We start from the raw sequence: 21,309 nt of genomic DNA, 5'->3' as shown, positions 1-21,309 counted from the left end.
GGATCACGGGAAGTGGGTTAAAAAACGACCGAAAGATTTGCACGGTCGTAAGCAAGCAAGCAAGCACGCAAGCAAGCAAGCAAGTAAACTTAATTTAAAGGATTTAAAAAGCAGTGCTTCTCAACCCTTCTGTATGAATTCCACGGCACCCACTTTCTCACTCGGTCTTCGTGGTAACACCGAACCAAAAAAATATTACCGTGACGGTACATTATGAGGAGATGTGGGGAGATAAGGAGACGTGGTCCGAGATATGATGATATGTGATCGGCCACTTCGGATGAGGTAACAAAGGGGGGATAAAGGGGAGAAAATGGCAGATATAACAGCACGATGGAGGATGGACGGGAGGAGAGAGCTGTGGATGAAGGAGGGAGCTGTGGATGAAGGAGGGAGCTGTGGATGAAGGAGGGAGCTGTGGATGAAGGAGGGAGCTGTGGATGAAGGAGGGAGCTGTGGATGAAGGAGGGAGCTGCAGATGAAGGAGGGAGCTGTGGATGAAGGAGGGAGCTGTGGATGAAGGAGAAAGCTGTGGATGAAGAAAAGAGCTGTGGATGAAGGAGAACGCTGTGGATGATGGAAGCTGTGGATGAAGGAGGGAGCTGTGGATAAAGGAAAGAGCTGTGGATAAAGGAGGGAGCTTTGGATGAAGGAGAAAGCTGTGGACCAAGGAGGGAGCTGTGGATGAAGGAGGGAGCTGTGGATGAAGGAGGGAGCTGTGGATGAAGGAGAAAGCTGTGGATGAAGGAGGGAGCTGTGGATGAAGGAGGGAGCTGTAGATGAAGGAGGGAGCTGTGGATGAAGGAGAGAGCTGTGGATGAAGGAGGGAGTTGTGGATGAAGGTGAGAGCTGTGGATGAAGGAAGGAGCTGTGGATGAAGGAGAGAGCTGTGGGTGAAGGAGAGAGCTGTGGATGAAGGAGGGAGCTGTGGATGAAGGAGGGAGCTGTGGATGAAGGAGGGAGCTGTGGATGAAGGAGGGAGCTGTGGATGAAGGAGAGAGCTGTGGATGAAGGAGGGAGCTGTGGATGAAGGAGGGAGCTGTGTGTGTTACTGGGGTGAAATAAATTAACTTGAACCTTGCCTGTCTCCGCGTGTTTGGTGAGAGGAGTGCCAGCTGCACATGTAATTGGTGCTTGTTCTGTAGATTCACACTCTGGATTACAGGGGCTCCTCTACTTATGAACATTCGACTTACGAACTTACAGAGATACGAACAAACTTACCTATTTGGACCGAGAGTCGTAAGTTCAACCGCCGTGCAATAAATGGTGGTGGTGACATCTACATCTGTAGAACGTGAAGAACCAGTGGCATCTACATCTGCAGAACGTGAAGAACCAGTGGCATCTACATCTACAGGAGATTCTACAACTTTTAATGCCACCCCCCGTGTTTAGTGTGCATGCCGTACATTGCATTTGGAATTGCCAGGATGTAAAGTTGAACTTACGAACAAATCGACTTACGAATCGAACGCTGGAACCTAACTCATTCGTAAGTAGAGGAGTCCCTGCAATATTAAAGCTCAACTAATCTGTTACCAGGCTTATAGCTTGCCCAAATTTCAGTTTAACATGTAGTAGTAGTAGGCTTTTAAGACCAATATTATCCATAGTATAGGTTTTTTGGGGGGGTTAGATCGCGTAAATATGCGTCGTGTAATATGCATGCGTAATGTAAAACATTATGTATGTTTACTAACTGTGAATAACGCAACCAATAATATACATCCATTGTAATTTATATGAAAACATTAACCCGCCCCCCTCTGGTCTTCGCACGTGATTGGCTCACAACTCATTCAAAGGTCGTAAATTGGGAGTTCGTAAATCGAGGAATGCCCATACGTATGTATGCGTGTGTGTACGTTGGATTTCTTTCGCACCGTACGTAGATAACTGTGCTCATAGGTGCAAGGGAAGGACAAAAAACTGAACACAACAACAACAACAAGCGGTTATTGAGAAATTAGTTCTCAGTGTAGTAAAGTGGTGTAGTGTAGTGTATAGTGTTGTGTATAGTAGTGTAAAGTGTAGCATATAGTGTTGTGTATAGTAGTGTAAAGTGTAGTGTGTAATAGTGTCATGTGTAGTAGTGTCGTGTATAATAGTGTAGTGTATAGTGTAGCATATAGTTGTGCAGTATATAGTGTAGTGTATAGTAGTTTTATTCAATACTACAAAACTATAGTGGTACAATAGTATATAATAGTGTAGTCTAGGAGTACAACAAACTAAACACGACAAAACAGCAAGCGGTGATATAGAAATTAGTTATCAGTGTAGTATAGTGGTGTGGTGTAGTGTATAGTAGTCTATAGTGTAGTATATGGTAGTGTAGTGTATAGTGTAGTGTATAGCGTAGTATATTCTAGTGTAGTGTATAACAGTGTAGTGTGTAGCGTAGTGTATAGTGTAGTGTATAGCGTAGTATATTCTAGTGTAGTGTATAACAGTGTAGTGTGTAGCGTAGTGTATAGTGTAGTGTATAGTAGTATAGTGGTGCAGCGTATAGTATATAATAGCGTAGTGTATAGTAGTGTATAGTGTAGTGTATTGTATAGTGTATAACAGAGTGGTGTAGTGTATAATAGTGTAGTGTATAGTTGTGTAGTATATCGTGTAGTGTATGGCAGTGTAGTGTATGTGAAGTGCATAACAGTGTAGTGTATAGTAGTATAGTGGTGTAGTGTATAGTGTAGTATATAACATTAAAGTGTATACCAGTGTCGTGTATAGCGTAGTGTATAGTGTAGTGTATAGTGTCGTGTATAGCATAGTGTATAGTGTAGTGTATAGCGTAGTGTATAGTGTAGTGTATAGTGTAGTGTATAGTAGTGTATAGTGTAGTGTATAGTGTAGTGTATAGCGTAGTGTATAGTGTAGTGTATAGCGTAGTGTATAGTGTAGTGTATAGTGTAGTGTATAGTGTCGTGTAAAGTGTAGTGTGTAGTGTAGTGTATAGTAGTGTATAGTGTAGTAGTGTATAGTGTAGTGTAGTGTATAGTGTAGTGTATAGTGTAGTGTATAGTGTAGTGTATAGTGTAGTGTATAGTGTAGTGTATAGCGTAGCGTATGTTGAACTTATTTCGCACCACACGGAGTCAACCGTAGCTAATCGGAGGTGCGGGTCGAAGGACAACAAACTAAACACAACAACCGCAACAACAACAACACCAACAACAACGAGCAGTGCGTATAACTTTGTTGTGGCCTAGCAGCAAGGACAACATCCAAAGCGTGCACTCATCACACTCCCAACAACGGAACAAATAGCTCCCCCCAACAGCCTGGCAACACACACACACACACAGAGAAATCGCCTGCCCGCCTGCCCGCCTGCCCGCCTGCCCCTGGCCACGGAACTCGTCAACGCTGCAGGGCCACGTAGAACACGAGCCAGTAGTGGAGGTTGAAGAGGGCGAACGAGACGGGGAGGACGACGCGGGAAGCTGCGTCCAGGCGAGCGGCTCGCTCCGACGATTCCTCCTCGCTCACCTGGGACACACGGGGGGGGGGGGGTAGCGGGGGACGGTGGAGGGGAGATGATGCTGCTGATGCTGCGGATGATGCTGTTGATAATGATGCTGATGCTGATGATTCTGCCGATGCTGCTGATGATTTTGCTGATGCTGCTGCTGATGATGCTGCTGATGATGCTGCTGATGATGCTGCGGATGCTGCTGCGGATGATGCTGCTGATAATGCTGCTGCTGATGATGATGATGCTGATGATGATGATGCTGATGCTGCTGATGATGATGATGATGCTGATGATGATGATGCTGATGATGATGCTGACGATGATGCTGCTGTTGATGATGCTGCTGATGATGCTGATGATGATGATGCTGATGATGATGCTGCTGATGATGATGCTGATAATGATGCTGATAATGATGCTGATGCTGCTGCTGATGCTGCTGATGATGATGCTGATGATGATGATGCTGATGATGGTGATGCTGATGATGATGCTGATGCTGATGATGCTGATACTGATTATGCTGATGATGATGCTGATGATGATGATGCTGATGATGATACTGATGATGATGCTGATGATTCTGCCGATGCTGCTGATGATTTTGCTGATGCTGCTGCGGATGCTGCTGCTGATGATGATGCTGCTCATGATGATTCTGCTAATGATGCTGATGATTCTGCCGATGCTGTTGATGATTTTGCTGATGCTGCTGATAATTTTGCTGCTGATGATTCTGCTCATGATGCTGCTGATGATGATGCTGATGATTGTGCTGATGCTGATTCTGCTGATGCTGCTGCTGCTGCTGATGATGATGAAACGATTGCTTCACCTGACGTGCAGACACCTGCGTCTGCTGCTGCTGCATCTGCTGCTGCTGCTTCTGCTGCTGCTGCTGCTTCTGTGCTGCCGTTCCCTCCTTCTGCTCGAGCACGGAGACCAGCACGGACTCGAGCAGCGCGGAGAAGACGAACACCAGGCACGTGGTCATCCAGATGTCCATGGCCGTGATGTAGGAGAGCTGGGCGCGGGGTGGAGGGCGCGGGGCGACAGGACCGGTTCAAATCATCGTCACCGATGGTGTTGGCCGTGAGTGGGAATTGAACTCGGGTCACCAGGTTCGTAGCGCAGCGTAGCGCTAAACGCTGCACCCACCGATGCCCAGGCTTGGTGCAGGAGGAGGTTTCGGGACAAACCCAGCAGGTGCCATAGGTTGGCTGAGATGACCGGCAGATGCACCACCTGTACCCCCTACTGTGCCAGGCTAGGTGCAGGAGGAGGTTTCAGGACAAACCCAGCAGGTGCCATGGGTTGGCTGAGATGACCGGCAGATGCACCACCTGTACCCCCTACTGTGCCAGGCTAGGTGCAGGAGGAGGTTTCGGGACAAACCCAGCAGGTGCCATGGGTTGGCTGAGATGACCGGCAGATGCACCACCTGTACCCCCTACTGTGTCAGTCTAGGTGCAGGAGGAGGTTTCAGGACAAACCCAGCAGGTGCCATGGGTTGGCTGACTGAGATGACCGGCAGATGCACCACCAGCTGTACCCCCTACTGTGCCAGGCTAGGTGCAGGAGGAGGTTTCAGGACAAACCCAGCAGGTGCCATAGGTTGGCTGACTGAGATGACCGGCAGATGCACCACCACCAGATGTGCCCCCCACTAAGCCAACTCGCTGCGTTGGCTCATTGTTGTGAGCATCGCTCCTCTGCCTCTCCGTTATTGCCGGAGGGTGACCGCCTGAAACTGCCCAGCCTCTGCGGTGTTCTTCACGCATCATCCCCATCCACCCACCCACCCACCCACTTACCCACCCCAGAGCCGGCCAAGCCACCAAGCGACCCTTGCAATTGCAAAGGGCCCCGTGGCCAGCAGAGGGCCCCCCAGAGTCACTGCTAGCTAGTAGGCCTTACTTAACATGGTCAAAGGGGCCTCCAACCAAATTTTGCTTAGGGCCCCCAAAGGTCTAGGGCCGGCTCTGACCCACCCACACCACCCCAACTCCATCTCCCCCACCAATCACCTTGGGCAGGGAGAAACGCGAGCCGCTGATCTGCGTGGTCATGGTGAGAACTGTGGTGATGCCCAGCGCCACGCGCGCCACCATCGCCTGTGTCTTCATCCAGGAGGAGAGCCACGACACGACCACGATGAGGGTGCTGGGAGCGTAGATCTGGATGACGTAGAAGCCAGTCTCCCTGTGCAGTGAGAATGTGACGGAGATTTGCGAGTATGTGCCTGGGGTGGGGGGTGGGTGGAGGGGTGTGTGGAGGGGTGGGTGGAGGGGTGGGTGGGGGGGGTGTGTGGGGGGTGGGTGGGTGGAGGGATTGATGGATGGAGGGGTGGGTGAGATGGGTGGGTGGGATGGGTGAGTGGGATGGGTGAGTGGGATGGGTGGGTAGGAGGGGTGAGTGGAGGGGTGGGTGGAGGGATGCGATGGGTGGGTGGAGGAAGAGGCCAAAGTCAGAATGACGTTTCCAGGGACGCTTTCAACTTACGAACGTTTAAAGATATGAACAATCCCTTTCCCGTAGTTCCAGTTGCCTGTTGAAAAAATTAAGGATACGTCCTCGTAATTCAAGGTTATACGTACATTCCACTTTCGCTTTACAATCATGAAAACGTAATAATTTATAACAATACTTTGATGTGCAGGGACACTGCTTACGAACATTCGAACATTCAACAGATACGAACAAATCATTTTAACACGTAGCCTTTCGCGACCAATATCATCCATAATAGAGGTATTTATTGGGGGTTAGATCGCGTAAATATATAAATGTGTCATTAAACCGCCACCACCCGACACAGCCAACTAGTAAGCGTTGTCACGTAAACGAGAAGTCGTAAGTTCAACGACCGCGTGATAAATGGCGGTGGTTGTTCGGGTGTGATTACCCAGCATTCCCAGCATTTCATTTCTGCCTGGGTCGCCACCATCGATGCTCTCTCTCTCTGCTTTTCACGAACACTATTAACCCCCCCCTCCCCGTCGTGTCTTAGAAGCGTTAGAGTGGTGAGAGTGTTGAGGGTGGTCGTAACAAGAGGGGAGGAGATCACACAAACTTCACTCACTCACGCTGGAGTACAGGGGGAGATCATACAAACCCCACTCACTCTGGAGTACAGGGGGAGATCATACAAACTCCACTCACTCACTCTGGAGTACAGGGGGAGATCATACAAACCCCATTCACTCTGGAGTACAGGCGGGAGATCATACAAACTCCACTCACTCACTCTGTAGAACAGGGGGAGATCATACAAACTCCACTCACTCACTCTGTAGTACAGGGGGAGATCATACAAACTCCACTCACTCACTCTGTAGAACAGGGGGAGATCATACAAACTCCACTCACTCACTCTGTAGTACAGGGGGAGATCATACAAACTCCACTCACTCACTCTGTAGAACAGGGGGAGGTCATACAAACTCCACTCACTCACTCTGTAGTACAGGGGGAGATCATACAAACTCCACTCACTCACTCTGTAGAACAGGGGGAGATCATACAAACTCCACTAACTCACTCTGTAGTACAGGGGGAGATCATACAAACCCAACTCACTCACTCTGTAGAACAGGGGGAGATCATACAAACTCCACTCACTCACTCTGTAGTACAGGGGGAGATCATACAAACTCCACTCACTCACTCTGTAGAACAGGGAGAGATCATACAAACTCCACTCACTCACTCTGTAGTACAGGGGGAGATCATACAAACTCCACTCACTCACTCTGTAGAACAGGGGGAGGTCATACAAACTCCACTCACTCACTCTGTAGAACAGGGGGAGATCATACAAACCCCACTCACTCACTCTGTAGAACAGGGGGAGATCATACAAACCCCACTCACTCACTCTGTAGTACAGGGGGACATCATACAAACTCCACTCACTCACTCTGTAGTACAGGGGGAGATCATACAAACCCCACTCACTCACTCTGTAGTACAGGAGGAGATCATACAAACCCCACTCACTCACTCTGTAGTACAGGGGGAGATCATACAAACTCCACTCACTCACTCTGTAGAACAGGGGGAGATCACACAAACTCCACTCACTCACTCTGGAGTACAGGGGGAGATCATACGAACTCCACTCACTCTGTAGAACAGGGGGAGATCATACGAACTCCTCTCACTCACTCACTCTGTAGTACAGGGGGACATCATACGAATTCCACTCACTTCCTGTGTAGAACAGAGGGAAATCATACAAATCCCACTCACTCACTCACTCTGTAGTACAGGGGGACATCATACGAATTCCACTCACTTCCTGTGTAGAACAGAGGGAAATCATACAAATCCCACTCACTCACTCACTCTGTAGTACAGGGGGACATCATACGAATTCCACTCACTTCCTGTGTAGAACAGAGGGAAATCATACAAATCCCACTCACTCACTCACTCTGTAGTACAGGGGGACATCATACGAATTTCACTCACTTCCTGTGTAGAACAGGGGGAAATCATACAAACCCCACTCACTCACTAACTCTGTAGTACAGGGGGACATACAAACTCGACTTTCGGGGGGGGGCGAGAGACCGACGAGAGAGGCCGAGGATATGCCGTCGTTCCGCGCCTCTCACCGACGGAGTAATTCTGCGCGCCGTTCTTGACGATGATGTGCGGCCCCAACGAGAACTCGTTGAGTCTGATGAACTTAGACACCAAGACCGCCTCTGGCGTGGCCCAGCGGAACTCGAGGTCGTTCACCATGCTGCTGACTTCGAGACGACAAATACATAACATACGCATGAAAGCACAATCGTACAGACATAGTACGTCTATGGGGACCCCCCCCCCCCTTTGTTAAGTTTGTTTTACAACTGTTTTTTAATGCCAAGGTAGAAGGCCACCCAAATTTTGGGGGTTAGATCGCGTAAATATATAAATGTGTCGTTAAACCCGCCACCACCCGACACAGCCAATTAGTAAGGTAAGCAAAACATGCCAATTCGTGACCGGTGTGTTGGAGAGCAAAGCCGCAATGTAGCTCTTTTTGGCAGAAGCGACCATTGCCGCCGTCACACGTGATGACGGAGTGGCTCGCCGCGTGGAAACTTTTGTCTGCCAAGTGCTCTAAACGTCAGTTTAACACGTGGCAGGCTTTCGCGACCAATGTTATTCATAATCAACGTTTTTGGGTTTAGATCGCGTTATTTATAAATGTGTCGTAACCCTCCACCACCCGACACGGCCAATCAGTAAAAAAGTGTCACGTTGACAAAAGACAAATAGTTCACTGCTTTAGCCCCCACCGGTGTGTTGAAGCCACAACATTTACAATTTGAGCGAAACGTCGTACAACTCAAATTGTAAATGTTGTGGCTTCAACACACCGGTGGGCTAAAGCAGTGAACTATTTGTCTTTTGTCAACGTGACACTTTTTTACTGATTGGCCGTGTCAGGTGGTGGAGGGTTACGACACATTTATAAATAACGCGATCTAAACCCAAAAACGTTGATTATGCTCTAAACGTGTTGTGACTCTAATTCTAAATGCGGAGGGGAAGAAACCAGAGGCACCCAGAGACAACATCCACGTGGCCACGGGGAGAGAGAGGAAAGTAAACTCCAAATATACAGCAGCAGGCGTCGGAATCAAACACACAACCTCCAGTATGCCAGGCGAGGTAGTTAACACCTACTCTTATTTTTTGTCGGTAAAGTCACGTAGGTAAAAATATATATTTTTTTAGCTGTGACGGTCCCACCTGAAAACGGAGACTTGTGTTGCCTCTGAAACGTCGTGATTTAATTGAGTTATTTTCATTTATTATTATTTTTTATTATTATTATATACATATATTTTTTTACTTACGTGACTTTACCGAAAAAAACCTAAGAGTATGAATCCTTGCAGTCACGAAAGCTTCATATCTAGAATTAGTTACAGTAACACCTCCTCGCCAACCATGGTGCCCTTAAAATGGCAGCCTTCCACGTGGCATTTGCCTTCTGCAAAATACAAACACCCAACCCTCCCTCCCCCCAGCGATGGTACGCAACGGTGGAACATCTCCGCGCGTGCGAAATCTTACAGCTTTCCAGGTAGATGGGGCAGATCTGGGTGTCCATGGGGAAGTTGCGCAGATCCATGGGGCAGGCGAGAGTCAGAGAGAGCCTGCGGAGAAACGTGGAAGAGAAAGGGGCCGCGTGCTCCTCTTCATACAACAACGTGTAGGGCACACAACACACACAGAGACACAACAACAACAACCGCCATTCGCCACTAAGTGGCGGTGACGTCACCACGACGCTTGTGCCAGTCCATGTGCACCTTGAGACCACACACACACAGACACACAAAAAACAAAGATCCCCTGTATAGCCTTAACAGATTGTTGGGCAAGCGCTGTTAGCAAGCACCTATGAAGGCTGACATGGCACATGAGGGGGTGAGTAGCCAACATCACGCCCGGCCGCCTTTGTCTCCCTAGTGACGATGTTTACACACCACACTAATCGACCTAGGCCCAGGACCAGTTCAGATCATTGTCACTGGTGTTGGCCGTGAGCGGGAATCGAACCTGGGTCGCAGGTTAGGAGCGCAGCGCGTTAACCGCTACACTACCGCTTCCCACAGACACAACACACAGATACAACACACACATAGATACCAGACGCGGTGGCTATGAGATGATAATGACGTTACCTCGTATGAAGGAGTTTGTGGGTTCGATCCTGACCCTGACACCTGCTGTATATTTGGAGTTTGTGTGTCTCTCTCATCATCATCACCACGGTGGCTAGGAGATGTTAACTATCTTGCCTCGTATGCAGGAGGTCGTGAGTACGATTCCGACTCTGATGACGCCTGCTGCTGTATATTTGGAGTAGGCATCTCTCTCTCTCCCAGTGGTCGCGTGGATTTTTCTCCTACCACATTTATAATGAGCATACGTTTAGACTATTTTGATGCTATAAATAGTCCAAATGAGAAGCCAATTTGATGAAAAGCATAATAATAGGCTGCTTTACCCTTTCCGGCAATACTACAGGAGCTGTTCAGATGTCCAAGCAACAAAAGAGACACACGTCTTGTCCCCTCCCCTCCAGTGTTCCCCCCAGATTGGCTCACACGTGACGACACGTCATGCATTTGTGGTGTAGTAGAACGACACTACACTGTATTGGCTCAGTATGGGGGCTGTAGCAGAGGTTGCAACCGGGTACCCGATACCCGTACCCTACCCGATACCCGGCTACCTGTACCCGGCCGGGTACGGGTACCCGTTTGCGACCCTGGTGCAGCCGGGTACGGGTACGGGTAGGCCATGAGTCACTGGTGAGTCACTGTTTGTCACTCATTTCCCAACGTCTTGTCTCTTCTCACAATTCAAGTTCCTCGAATCAATCCACCCGTGCCTGCAACATGGCTTCATCCCAGAGGTCGCAATCGGGTACGCGATACCTGTACCCGGCCGGGTATCGGGTAGGGTACGGGTACGGCCGGGTACGGGTAGGGTACGGGTACGGCCGGGTACGGGTACCCGTTTGCGACCCTGGTGCGGCCGGGTACGGGTACAGGGGGTAAGGAATCAAAACCCGTTTGCGACCTCTGGGCTCTAAGCAGGTGTCACGGGGGTCGTATCGGGCCGTGACCTTCTGCGTGAACCCAACAGGACACGTGACCAGATAAAGGGGGGGCCAGGGGCCCCAGGGGAGTCCCAACCCCTATACCGCCATCCGTCCCACCCCTTCATGAAGTAAACAATTTAATGTTGTTTGTTGTTGTAGTTAACAGGCAAAGAAGCCTCCCACTATTGCCCCCCCCTCCCACCCAACAACAACACAAAGCTCCTCGACAAAAGCGGCTCCGGACGTAGTTGCGGGAAGATTAATGGCCGCCTGCACGCTCGCACGCCACGTGGGGACCGACCGGATGGAGTAGGAGACGGTGCCGTTGTTGAAGATGCGCAGCAGTGCGTTGGGCATGGTGATGTCGTGGAAGCTACCACGCTTCTCATTCGAGTAGTGCAGCCGCGGCTTCCAGATGGAGCCCATCAGGCGGTTGCCTGGGTCCACCCACGTCGAATTACCGTTGCCCGTCTTGTGCACCAAGCGGGGGTCCGTCCACTCCATGCCCTGGTGGACCATGATTTGGTACTCCTGCCACCAACCCCCCACCGCCCCAGACGCGAGATGCCAAGGAGAATTTAAATACAATCTTGATTTGAAGCTTTCGTGACTGCAGGAATCCATATTTTTTTATTCTTTCGGTAAAGTCACGTGGGTATAAAATGAAAATTAAAAAAATCACGACGTCCGTCATCAGCTGGGAAACCATGTTTTCCCACTTGATGACGGACGCTTGTGTTGCGCCCGAAACGTCGTGATTTGTTTTATTTTATAACCACGTGACTTTGTCGAAAGAACCACAGAGTTATTTAAATACAGCAGGATTTTGGATAAATCATAAATTAATCTAGCTCAGTTTCTCTGTAGCCCAGTCTCTCTGTAGCCCAGTCTCTCCTAGCCCACTATATCTATAGCCCAGTCTCTCTGTAACCCATTATTTCTGTAGCCCAGTCTCTCTGTAGCCCAGTCTCTCCTAGCCCACTCTATCTATAGCCCAGTCTCTCTGTAGCCCAGTCTCTCCTAGCCCACTCTATCTATAGCCCAGTCTCTCTGTAGCCCAGTCTCTCCTAGCCCACTCTATCTATAGCCCAGTCTCTCTGTAGTCCAGTCTCTCTGTAGCCCAGTCTCTCTTGCTTTTCATTAATAAAGAACACTGAGTACATCACAGCGGCAACATACATGAACACGTTTTCGCTAGAACGCGGTTCTTCCATTAGGGAACAGTTTTCGCACGACGTGGAATGTGCACCGTTATAACGCGGAACGTGTGTACACCGTTATAACGTGGAATGCATACACAGTTATAAGGCAGAACGTGTACACCATTATAACAGGTACACCGTTATAACGAGATACACGTACACCCTTATATAATGCGGAACGTGTACACCGTTATAATGCATACACCTTCTTGGTTCTTTCGGTAAAGTCACGTAGAAAGGAAATAATAACATAATAAAAATAAAACATAATAAAATTACGTACACCGCTACAACGCGCACACCGTTACAACGCGACTTGGTGAAGTGATAGAGTACGCGGAGTGACACGGTAACGTGGTGGTGGTGGTGCACCCTCAGTTCTGTGTCCCGCCATCTCACTCCTGTGAGTCTGCATACATCGTGTGCACCTTTATTTAGGGGGAAATTGTTTTCGCTCAAAAGGTGTTTCGCTTAACGTGTAACATTTCAGGAACGCGTCTACTGTGTTAATCGATGATTCGCTGCACTGATCCCTGCGCGTGCGTGAGTGTGGTGTGTGGGTATCACTCACCATTGTGCTCTCCTCGATAGAACCGAACTCCGTGATAGTCAAATGACAGTTCACAATTACGGGCTCCCCTGGTACAAACACACACACACATGCATACAGACAGATGCACACACACTTATATTCATTAATTGTAGTGTCATTTCAATGTCCTAATTTGTGTGAACGTAAGATGGCAACATTTTCTCAACTCTTTGAGTTGGTGCTCTAAATGACAAAAACAAAATTGCCACAAGTGCAGCTTTCTTGAGCTGATAGTGTTGATCGGGCTGAGGAGCTGCCAAACCAGAGCTGGTCATAAGCACACTGCTCAGGTATGGAAAACTCTCCACTCTCTCCACATCAGTTGAGGAGGTGGAGTATTGGATGATACATAATACCCAGGGAGATGCTTAGTTTTGGTGGAGCTGATTGTAAGGGCCCACCGCTTAGTGGCACGCTCCAGGTAGAGCAGCAGCGCCTCCAACTTGTCTTCTTTCCTGAAACCGCATTGGGGCTCCGCAAGCCTCTCCTCAGCGTGCCTAGCAAGGCGATGTTGAAGAATCCTTGCTAGGACCTTTCCCGGCACACTGAGGTGGGAGATGCCCCTGTAGTTGTTACAGTCTGTGCGGTCCCCCTTCTTAAAGATGGGGACCACCAGGGCATCATTCCAATCTAGATTTGAAGCTTTCGTGACTGCAAGGATTCATACTGTTAGGTTTTTTCGGTAAAGTCACGTAGGTAAAAAGGTAAAAAAAAGATAAAAAATGATAATAGAAATAAAATAATTTATTATTTTATTTTTATTATAAAAAAGAGATAAAAATGATAATAGAAATAAAATAATTTATTATTTTTTTCTATTATAAAAAAGAGATAAAAATGATAATAGAAATAAAATATTTTTTTATTTTTTTCTATTATAATTTGTATCTTTTTTTTCCTTTTTACCTACGTGACTTTACCAATCTAGATTTGAAGCTTTCGTGACTGCAAGGATTCATACTCTTAAGTTTTTTCGGTAAAGTAATTTATTATTTTATTTCTATTATAATTTTTATCTTTTATTTTACCTTTTTACCTACGTGACTTTACCGAAAAAAACCTAAGAGTATCATTCCAATCCTGCGGAATAACGTCCAGTGGTCCAGATTCTGACTATGATGTCAGGTAGGGCAGTCTGCGCACAAATGTCACTCTCGATCCGAACAGGCAACTGGACATAACAACAGGTTTATCCATGTCTCTGAACGTACGTAAGTCGCCTGTTCATAAGCAGAGGAGTCCCCGTGTTTATATTACCCTTTGTAGTGTCACACAGCACCATTGACGAGCGTGTTTCTGTGATACATTCATCTGAGAATAAACGACGCGAAACGACATACGGGCATACGGGCGGGAAGGTTTGAATATCGACGATGACGCTGAAAACGGATAAGTAAATTTGGGGCCGCATCTTTACCGTTCAGCTTGGGCAGAACGCCGCGGTCGTAATTACGCGAGTTGATGATCTTTAGGAGGCTGTCGATGTCCCCTCTGCAAAGCATCGACACGAGAACGTGAGCGGCGGGCGTAGAATTCACGCCCCAACACACAAAGACAAAGATCCCCCGTATAGCCTTAACAGACTGTAGGGGCAAGTGCTGTTAGCGAGCACCTAAGAAGGCCGGAACGGTACACGAGGGGGTGGGTGGCCAGCACCACGCCCGACCGCCTTTGTCTCCCCAGTGGCGATGTTTACACACGGCACCAGGTACTCATTTAAGGCTGAGTCGACCTAGGGGAGGCCAAGGACCGGTTCAAGATAATCGTCACTGGTGTTAGCCGTGAGCGGGAATCGAACCCGGGTCGCCAGGTTCATAGCGCAGCGTAGCGCTAACCGCTACACTACACTACAACACACACAGACATATACACGCGCACACGGCAAGGCGCGTTCCTGAAGGCAAAGAAGATTCGTGAAACAAAAATTGTTTCAAACAACGGATTTAGCCCCGCATCCCTCTCCCCTGTGACGTCACGGTGACGTCCGGCGAGGTATGACGCAACGACCACGAATAACATCGCCGTACCGCTCGGCCACGCGGCTCAAGAATGCAGTTTGTCGTTGACGGCTTCGTAGCCGCGTTGTAATGGTGTGTGTGTGTGTTCCACGTTATAACGGTGTGTGTGTGTTCCACGTGATCACGGTGTGTGTGTGTTCCACGTTGTAACGGTGTGTGTGTCCCACGTGATCACGGTGTGTGTGTGTGTTCCTCGTTGTAACGGTGTGTGTGTGTGTTCCACGTTATCACGGTGTGTGTGTGTTCCACGTTATCAAGGTGTGTGTGTGTTCCACGTGATCACGGTGTGTGTGTGTGTGTGTGTTTCTCGTTATAACGGTGTGTGTGTGTGTTCTACGTGATCACGGTGTGTGAGTGTTCCTCGTTATAACGGTGTGCGTGTGTTCCTCGTTATCACGGTGTGTGTGTGTTCCACGTGATCACGGTGGGTGTGTGTGTTCCACGTTATAACGGTGTGTGTGTGTTCCACGTTATCAAGGTGTGTGTGTTCCACGTGATCACGGTGTGTGTGTGTGTTCCACGTTATCAAGGTGTGTGTGTGTGTTCCACGTTATCAAGGTGTGTGTGTGTCCCACGTTATCAAGGTGTGTGTGTGTCCCACGTTATCACGGTGTGTTCTGCGTTATCACGGTGTGTGTGTGTGTGTTCCTCGTTATCACGGTGTGTGTGTGTGTCCCACGTTATCAAGGTGTGTGTGTTCCACGTTGTAACGGTGTGTGTGTGTTCCACGTTATCAAGGTGTGTGTGTGTTCCTCGTTGTAACGGTGTGTGTGTGTGTTCCACGTTATCAAGGTGTGTGTGGTCCACGCTAAAACGGCGGTGTGTATTACCGAGTTGTACCAAAAGTGCTCCATCGTGCAAGAAACTGTGTTGCAGCGAAAGCGCGTGGCAGTGTGAACACATTCTAGATTTGAAGCTTTCGTGACTGCAATGATTCATACTCTTAGGTTTTTTCGGTAAAGTAATAATAGAAATAATATAAAATAATAAATCACGACGTTTCGGAGGCAACACAAGTCTCCGTCATCAGGTGGGACCGTCACAGCTATATTTACTGTATCAGGTGAGGCGATTTTTTTGTGTGCACACAGCCACGCTCGTTAAGCGAGGACTGCACCTTGTCTGTAGGCGCGTTAAGTGAGGACTGCACCTTGTCTGTAGATTCGTTAAGTGAGGACTGCACGGAGTCTGTAGGAACGTTAAGCGAGGACTGCACCCTGTTTGTAGACTCATTAAGCGAGGACTGCACCATGTCTGTAGGCGCGTTAAGCGATGACTGCACGGAGTCTGTAGATTCGTTAAGCGAGGACTGCACCTTGTCTGTAGACTCGTTAAGCGAGGACTGCACAGTGTCTGTAGGCACGTTAAGCGAGGACTGCACAGAGTCTGTAGACTCGTTAAGCGAGGACTGCACCTTGTCTGTAGATTCGTTAAGCGAGGACTGCACAGAGTCTGTAGATTCGTTAAGTGAGGACTGCACCCTGTCTGTAGACTCGTTAAGCGAGGACTGCACCCTGTCTGTAGATTCGTTAAGCGAGGACTGCAGCTTGTCTCTAAATTTGTTAAGCGAGGACTGCACGGAGTCTGTAGGCTCGTTAAGCGAGGACTGCAACCTGTCTGTAGATTCGTTAAGCGAGGACTGCACGGAGTCTGTAGACTCGTTAAGCGAGGACTGCACCCTGTCTGTAGGCTCGTTAAGCGAGGACTGCACCCTGTTTGTAGATTCGTTAAGCGAAGACTGCACGGAGTCTGTAGATTCGTTAAGCGAGGACTGCACCTTGTCTGTAGGCTCGTTAAGCGAGGACTACACGGTGTCTGTAAATTCGTTAAGCGAGGACTGCACGGAGTCTGTAAACTCGTTAAGTGAGGACTGCACCCTGTCTGTAGATTCGTTAAGCGAGGACTGCACGGAGTCTGTAGACTCGTTAAGCGAGGACTGCACCCTGTCTGTAGATTCGTTAAGCGAGGACTGCACGGAGTCTGTAGACTCGTTAAGCGAGGACTGCACCCTGTCTGTAGATTCGTTAAGCGAGGACTGCACGGAGTCTGTAGACTCGTTAAACGAGGACTGCACCCTGTCTGTAGGCTCGTTAAGCGAGGACTGCACCCTGTCTGTAGATTCGTTAATCGAGGACTGCACGGAGTCTGTAGATTCGTTAAGCGAGGACTGCACCTTGTCTGTAGGCTCGTTAAGCGAGGACTACACGGTGTCTGTAGATTCGTTAAGCGAGGACTGCATGGAGTCTGTAAACTCGTTAAGCGAGGACTGCACCCTGTCTGTAGGCACGTTAAGCGAGGACTGCACCCTGTCTGTAGGCACGTTAAGCGAGGACTGCACCTTGTCTGTAGATTCGTTAAGCGAGGACTGCACCTTGTCTGTAGACTCGTTAAGCGAGGACTGCACCTTGTCTGTAGATTCGTTAAGCGAGGACTGCACCTTGTCTGTAGGCTCGTTAAGCGAGGACTGCACCTTGTCTGTAGATTCGTTAAGCGAGGACTGCACCTTGTCTGTAGACTCGTTAAGCGAGGACTGCACCTTTTCTGTAGGTTCGTTAAGCGATGACTGCACGGAGTCTGTAGGCACGTTAAGCGAGGACTGCATAGAGTCTGTAGGCACGTTAAGCGAGGACTCGAGCAGCAGCACCTTTGGGACTCACCTGACAGGACGCGAACTCAGAGTCGCGACCACGGCCACCACGAAGGCAGCGAGCAGAAGATGCCGTCTCATGGCTGAAGAGAAAAGGGGGGGGGGGGTGAGAGAGGGGGGGGGGTGAGAGAGAGGGGGGGTGAGAGGGGGGAGGGTGAGAGAGAGAGTTCCATCCAGCCTTGTCGAGCAGAAGTTGGAGAAACACGCACAAAGACACAGGTCCCCCGTGTAGCCTCTAACAGACTGTAGGGGCAAGTGCTGTTAGCGAGTAGCACCAATGAAGGCCGGCACGGCGCACGAGGGGGTGGGTGGCCAGCACCACGCTCGGCCGCCTTTGTCTCCCCGGCGGCGATGTTGACACGCAGCACCAGGCTGAGTCGATCTAAACCCAACGGAAAAAAACCCACCCCTGATGCATTCACGTCGCCACTGATTTGTCTTTAAACATCGCCAGTGATGTCCACCTCCCTCCTCCCGTTGCCTCCTCCCTTCTCTACTACCTCTGCGTGTGGACCCGATCGGGTTGGACAGGCGACAGACCCCAGGAGGGGTTTTTTTGCCAGTTGATTCGCTCTCGTTCTCTGTCTCACCCGCAACTCGGTGGAAGAAGACGTGGCGACTGTGTGGGTGGTTGCCTCGGCACTGCGTGCAAGCGACTACTTGATGTGCCGTGAGGTGTGTGCATCACTGCGTCGTGTGGACCCCACCCCCTCCTCCCCATAGCGTAGAGAGAGTAGGGAGAGAGGGGGTAGAGAGAGAGAGGGGGGGGGGGGGTAAGGAGATCAGAGCGTGAAAGCTATTGTGAAATCTTTCATTTAAAAAGGGGGGGAGGGGGTTTACATAAAGCAAAGCATTAAAAAATAAACTAAATGATGAACGAAGCAAAGTGCCGACTACACCGAGCATCTTCTTGTTTACTCTGATCGTAAAAAAAAATAGAGAGACGATGTTGTTGAGCCTGTACGATCTGTCAATTCACCAAATCCTGGCTCTGCTGATGAGACAATGCAAGTGGAAAGCGGTGCAGAGATGTTGCTGGGTCTTGAATGAACGCTGCTGAAATCACGCACGCCCAGAATGAGCGCTGATGGGGATGGCTGAGGAGTAATTGAGGATAACTCTTTGATTCTTTCGGTAAAGTCACGTAGAAAGAAAAAATTAAGAATTAAATAATAGCATACGACGTTTCGATTGCAACACAATTGAGGATAACTCTTTGATTCTTTCGGTAAAGTCACGTAGAAAGAAAAAATTAAGAATTAAATAATAGCATACGACGTTTCGATTGCAACACAAGCAATCATCATTAGGTACACATGAGAAAACAAACCTAAATATAATGCAATACAACATAGAGAGTCGGCTAATATAACAGTCAACACCTTACCTGGTTGATTATGTAATCAACTGTTATGTCGTATACTCTTACACCATTGGAACCTCCTTTGCCAGTAGCAAAATATGATAATTGTTTATTTATCCTTTTATTTGGCAACAAACCTTTTTTACAAGGAGTCATGTTTGCATTGACCACAATACCTGCGGCCGGAATGCAAAAAAAACACAACTCTGATAATGTATGCACTGTCCTTGAAATTGATTGGCACCTTACACACACACACACCTTACACGCACACACCTTACACACACACCTCACACACCTCACACACACACATTACACACACACCTTACACACAAACACACCTTACACACACACCTTACAGACACACACCTTACACACACACCTTACACACACACATTATACACACACCTTACACACACACACACACCTTACACACACACAGATACACACCTTACACACACACATAGATCTCACAGTCAACAAGGCGGGCCGGCGCGGCACGGTAGCAACTACAGTAGTGGTGGTGGTGTTGATAATAGTGGTTGATGGTGGTGGTGATGGTGGTGATGATGATAGCGGTGATGGCGGTGATGATGATGGTGGTGATGATGGTGGTGATAATGGTGATAATGATGCTGATGATGGTGATAATTATGATGGCGGCGATAATGGTGATGATGGCGGTGATAATGGTGGTGCGGGTGGTGATGATGATGACGATGGTGGTGATGGTGATGATGGTGGTGATGGTGATGATTATGATGGTGATGATGGTGGTGATGATGATGGTGGTGATGATGGTGGTGATGATGGTGATGATGATGGTGATGATGGTGGTGGTGATGGTGATGATTATGATCGTGGTGATGATGGTGATTATGATTGTGATGATGATTATGATGGTGTTGATGATGGTGATGATTGCGGTGATAATGGTGGTGCGGGTGTTGATGGTGATGATGATGGTGGTGATGATGATGGTGGTGATAATGGTGATGGTGATGATGATGGTGATGATGGTGGTGATGATGGTGATGATGATGGTGATGATGGTGGTGATGGTGGTAATGATGATGATGATGGTGGTGATGATGGTGTTGATAATGGTGGTGCGGGTGGTGATGGTGATGATGATGGTGGTGGTGATGGTGATGGTGGTGATGGTGATGATGATGGGGGTGACGGTGATGATGATGGTGATGATGATGGTGGTGATGATGATGATGATGGTAGTGATGATGATTATGATGGTGGTGGTGATGATGATGGGGGTGATGGTGATGATGATGGTGATGATGATGGTGGTGATGATGATGATGATGGTAGTGATGATGATGGTGGTGATGATGATGATGCTGTCGATCAGTGGTTCCTCTTCTTCTTAACCAGGGGATGCGTGATGCCCCTTCTGGGGGGCGGGCGCGTGCGAGACGCGCGGCCAGAATTCTTTAAAAACAGCAAATCGTCGAAGCACGCACATTCAGCACGGGTCACTTCAAGCGACAACTTACTTCGTTTCATCATCAACAACAACAACAAACCCCCTCTATGTGTTTATTGACATCGTTCCATTTGTGTAACGATTGAGGAGCCCAGAGGGGTGAAAGGCTGCATGCGGTCAAGGTCTAAGAAGCACGCCACCCCCCCCCCCCCATAGATGGTTGAAGATTTGTGGAGGCGCTCTACGAATGGTCGGGGTAACGCGACATCGAGACGATGCTGGGATCCGCTGACTCTGTTTGGCCAAAGACCTCGGCTCACGAGGATAAGAGACTGAGTTCAACACAACCACCACCACTATCATCATCTTCATACACTTTAACCACGATAGCCACCATCAATTACATAACCACCACAATCACCACTATACACCACAGTAACCACACAGGGTAGAGACATCGTTACCGCATTGATCTTAATCCAGAAGTAGATAGACCAACACAGCCCCCCCCCGTCTGTTGGACTTCAGAGGCCATCCACTTGGGTTGACGAGCTTTAGTCCCCCTCCCCCCACGTGTACCCCGAGCTCGTGTGGGTGACGCAGCCGCATTAATCCGAATGTTTGTCCCCGTGAGTCCGTGGATATACGCGTGCACACAAATCACGGTGGATCACGTTGCATGCATCATCATCAGCAGCAGTAGCAGCAGCAGCAGCAGCCGCCGCGCGCGCTCCGTGTGTCATTGTTTGTTTATTCAACTTTGTTGAACCACCTGGCTGCGGGATTTGGGGGCTAAGCTTTAGCAGCTCGCTGCTCTCGGTGGCGAGGAGATGTCGACTACCTCGCATGGTACGCAGGAGGCTCGTGGGTTCGATCCCGACCCTGACGCCTGCTGTTGTATGTTTGGAGTTTGCGTCTCTCTCTCTCTCATCATCATAACGGTGGCT

The 21,309-nt window shown here is 48.9% G+C and overlaps 1 protein-coding gene across 1 annotated transcript; it reads right to left on the bottom strand.

Annotated features, from left to right (window-relative positions):
• Positions 1–3,369: 3,369 nt before the first annotated feature.
• Positions 3,370–18,243, bottom strand: LOC133339653 (glycine receptor subunit alpha-2-like). The gene is made up of 11 exons (XM_061547810.1): positions 18,171–18,243; positions 17,966–18,094; positions 17,569–17,641; positions 14,311–14,384; positions 12,873–12,940; positions 11,401–11,630; positions 9,560–9,642; positions 8,104–8,241; positions 5,512–5,726; positions 4,320–4,508; positions 3,370–3,486 (listed from the first exon to the last, which is right to left on the bottom strand). The coding sequence occupies exons 1-11, from the start codon at positions 18,241–18,243 to the stop codon at positions 3,370–3,372; spliced, it is 1,389 nt and encodes a 462-aa protein (XP_061403794.1).
• Positions 18,244–21,309: the final 3,066 nt, after the last annotated feature.

This window comes from Lethenteron reissneri, unplaced genomic scaffold (genome assembly GCF_015708825.2).
Source record: "Lethenteron reissneri isolate LAM-NWPU_2019-01 unplaced genomic scaffold, ASM1570882v1 scaffold_1938, whole genome shotgun sequence".
NCBI classification, from domain to species: Eukaryota; Metazoa; Chordata; class Hyperoartia; order Petromyzontiformes; family Petromyzontidae; genus Lethenteron; species Lethenteron reissneri.
This window is presented reverse-complemented; position numbering and strand designations above follow the sequence as displayed.

Excerpts from the sequence above, each read along its gene's own strand:
- LOC133339653 (XM_061547810.1), bottom strand. The coding sequence starts at position 18,243 with ATGCACACACCTCACGGCACATCAAGTAGTCGCTTGCACGCAGTGCCG. Across the intron at positions 14,385-17,568 it reads CTGAGTTCGCGTCCTGTCAG|AGGGGACATCGACAGCCTCC; the intron begins GTGAGTCCCAAA and ends GATGCTTTGCAG. Across the intron at positions 3,487-4,319 it reads CGCAGGTGTCTGCACGTCAG|GAATCGTCGGAGCGAGCCGC; the intron begins GTGAAGCAATCG and ends GTGAGCGAGGAG.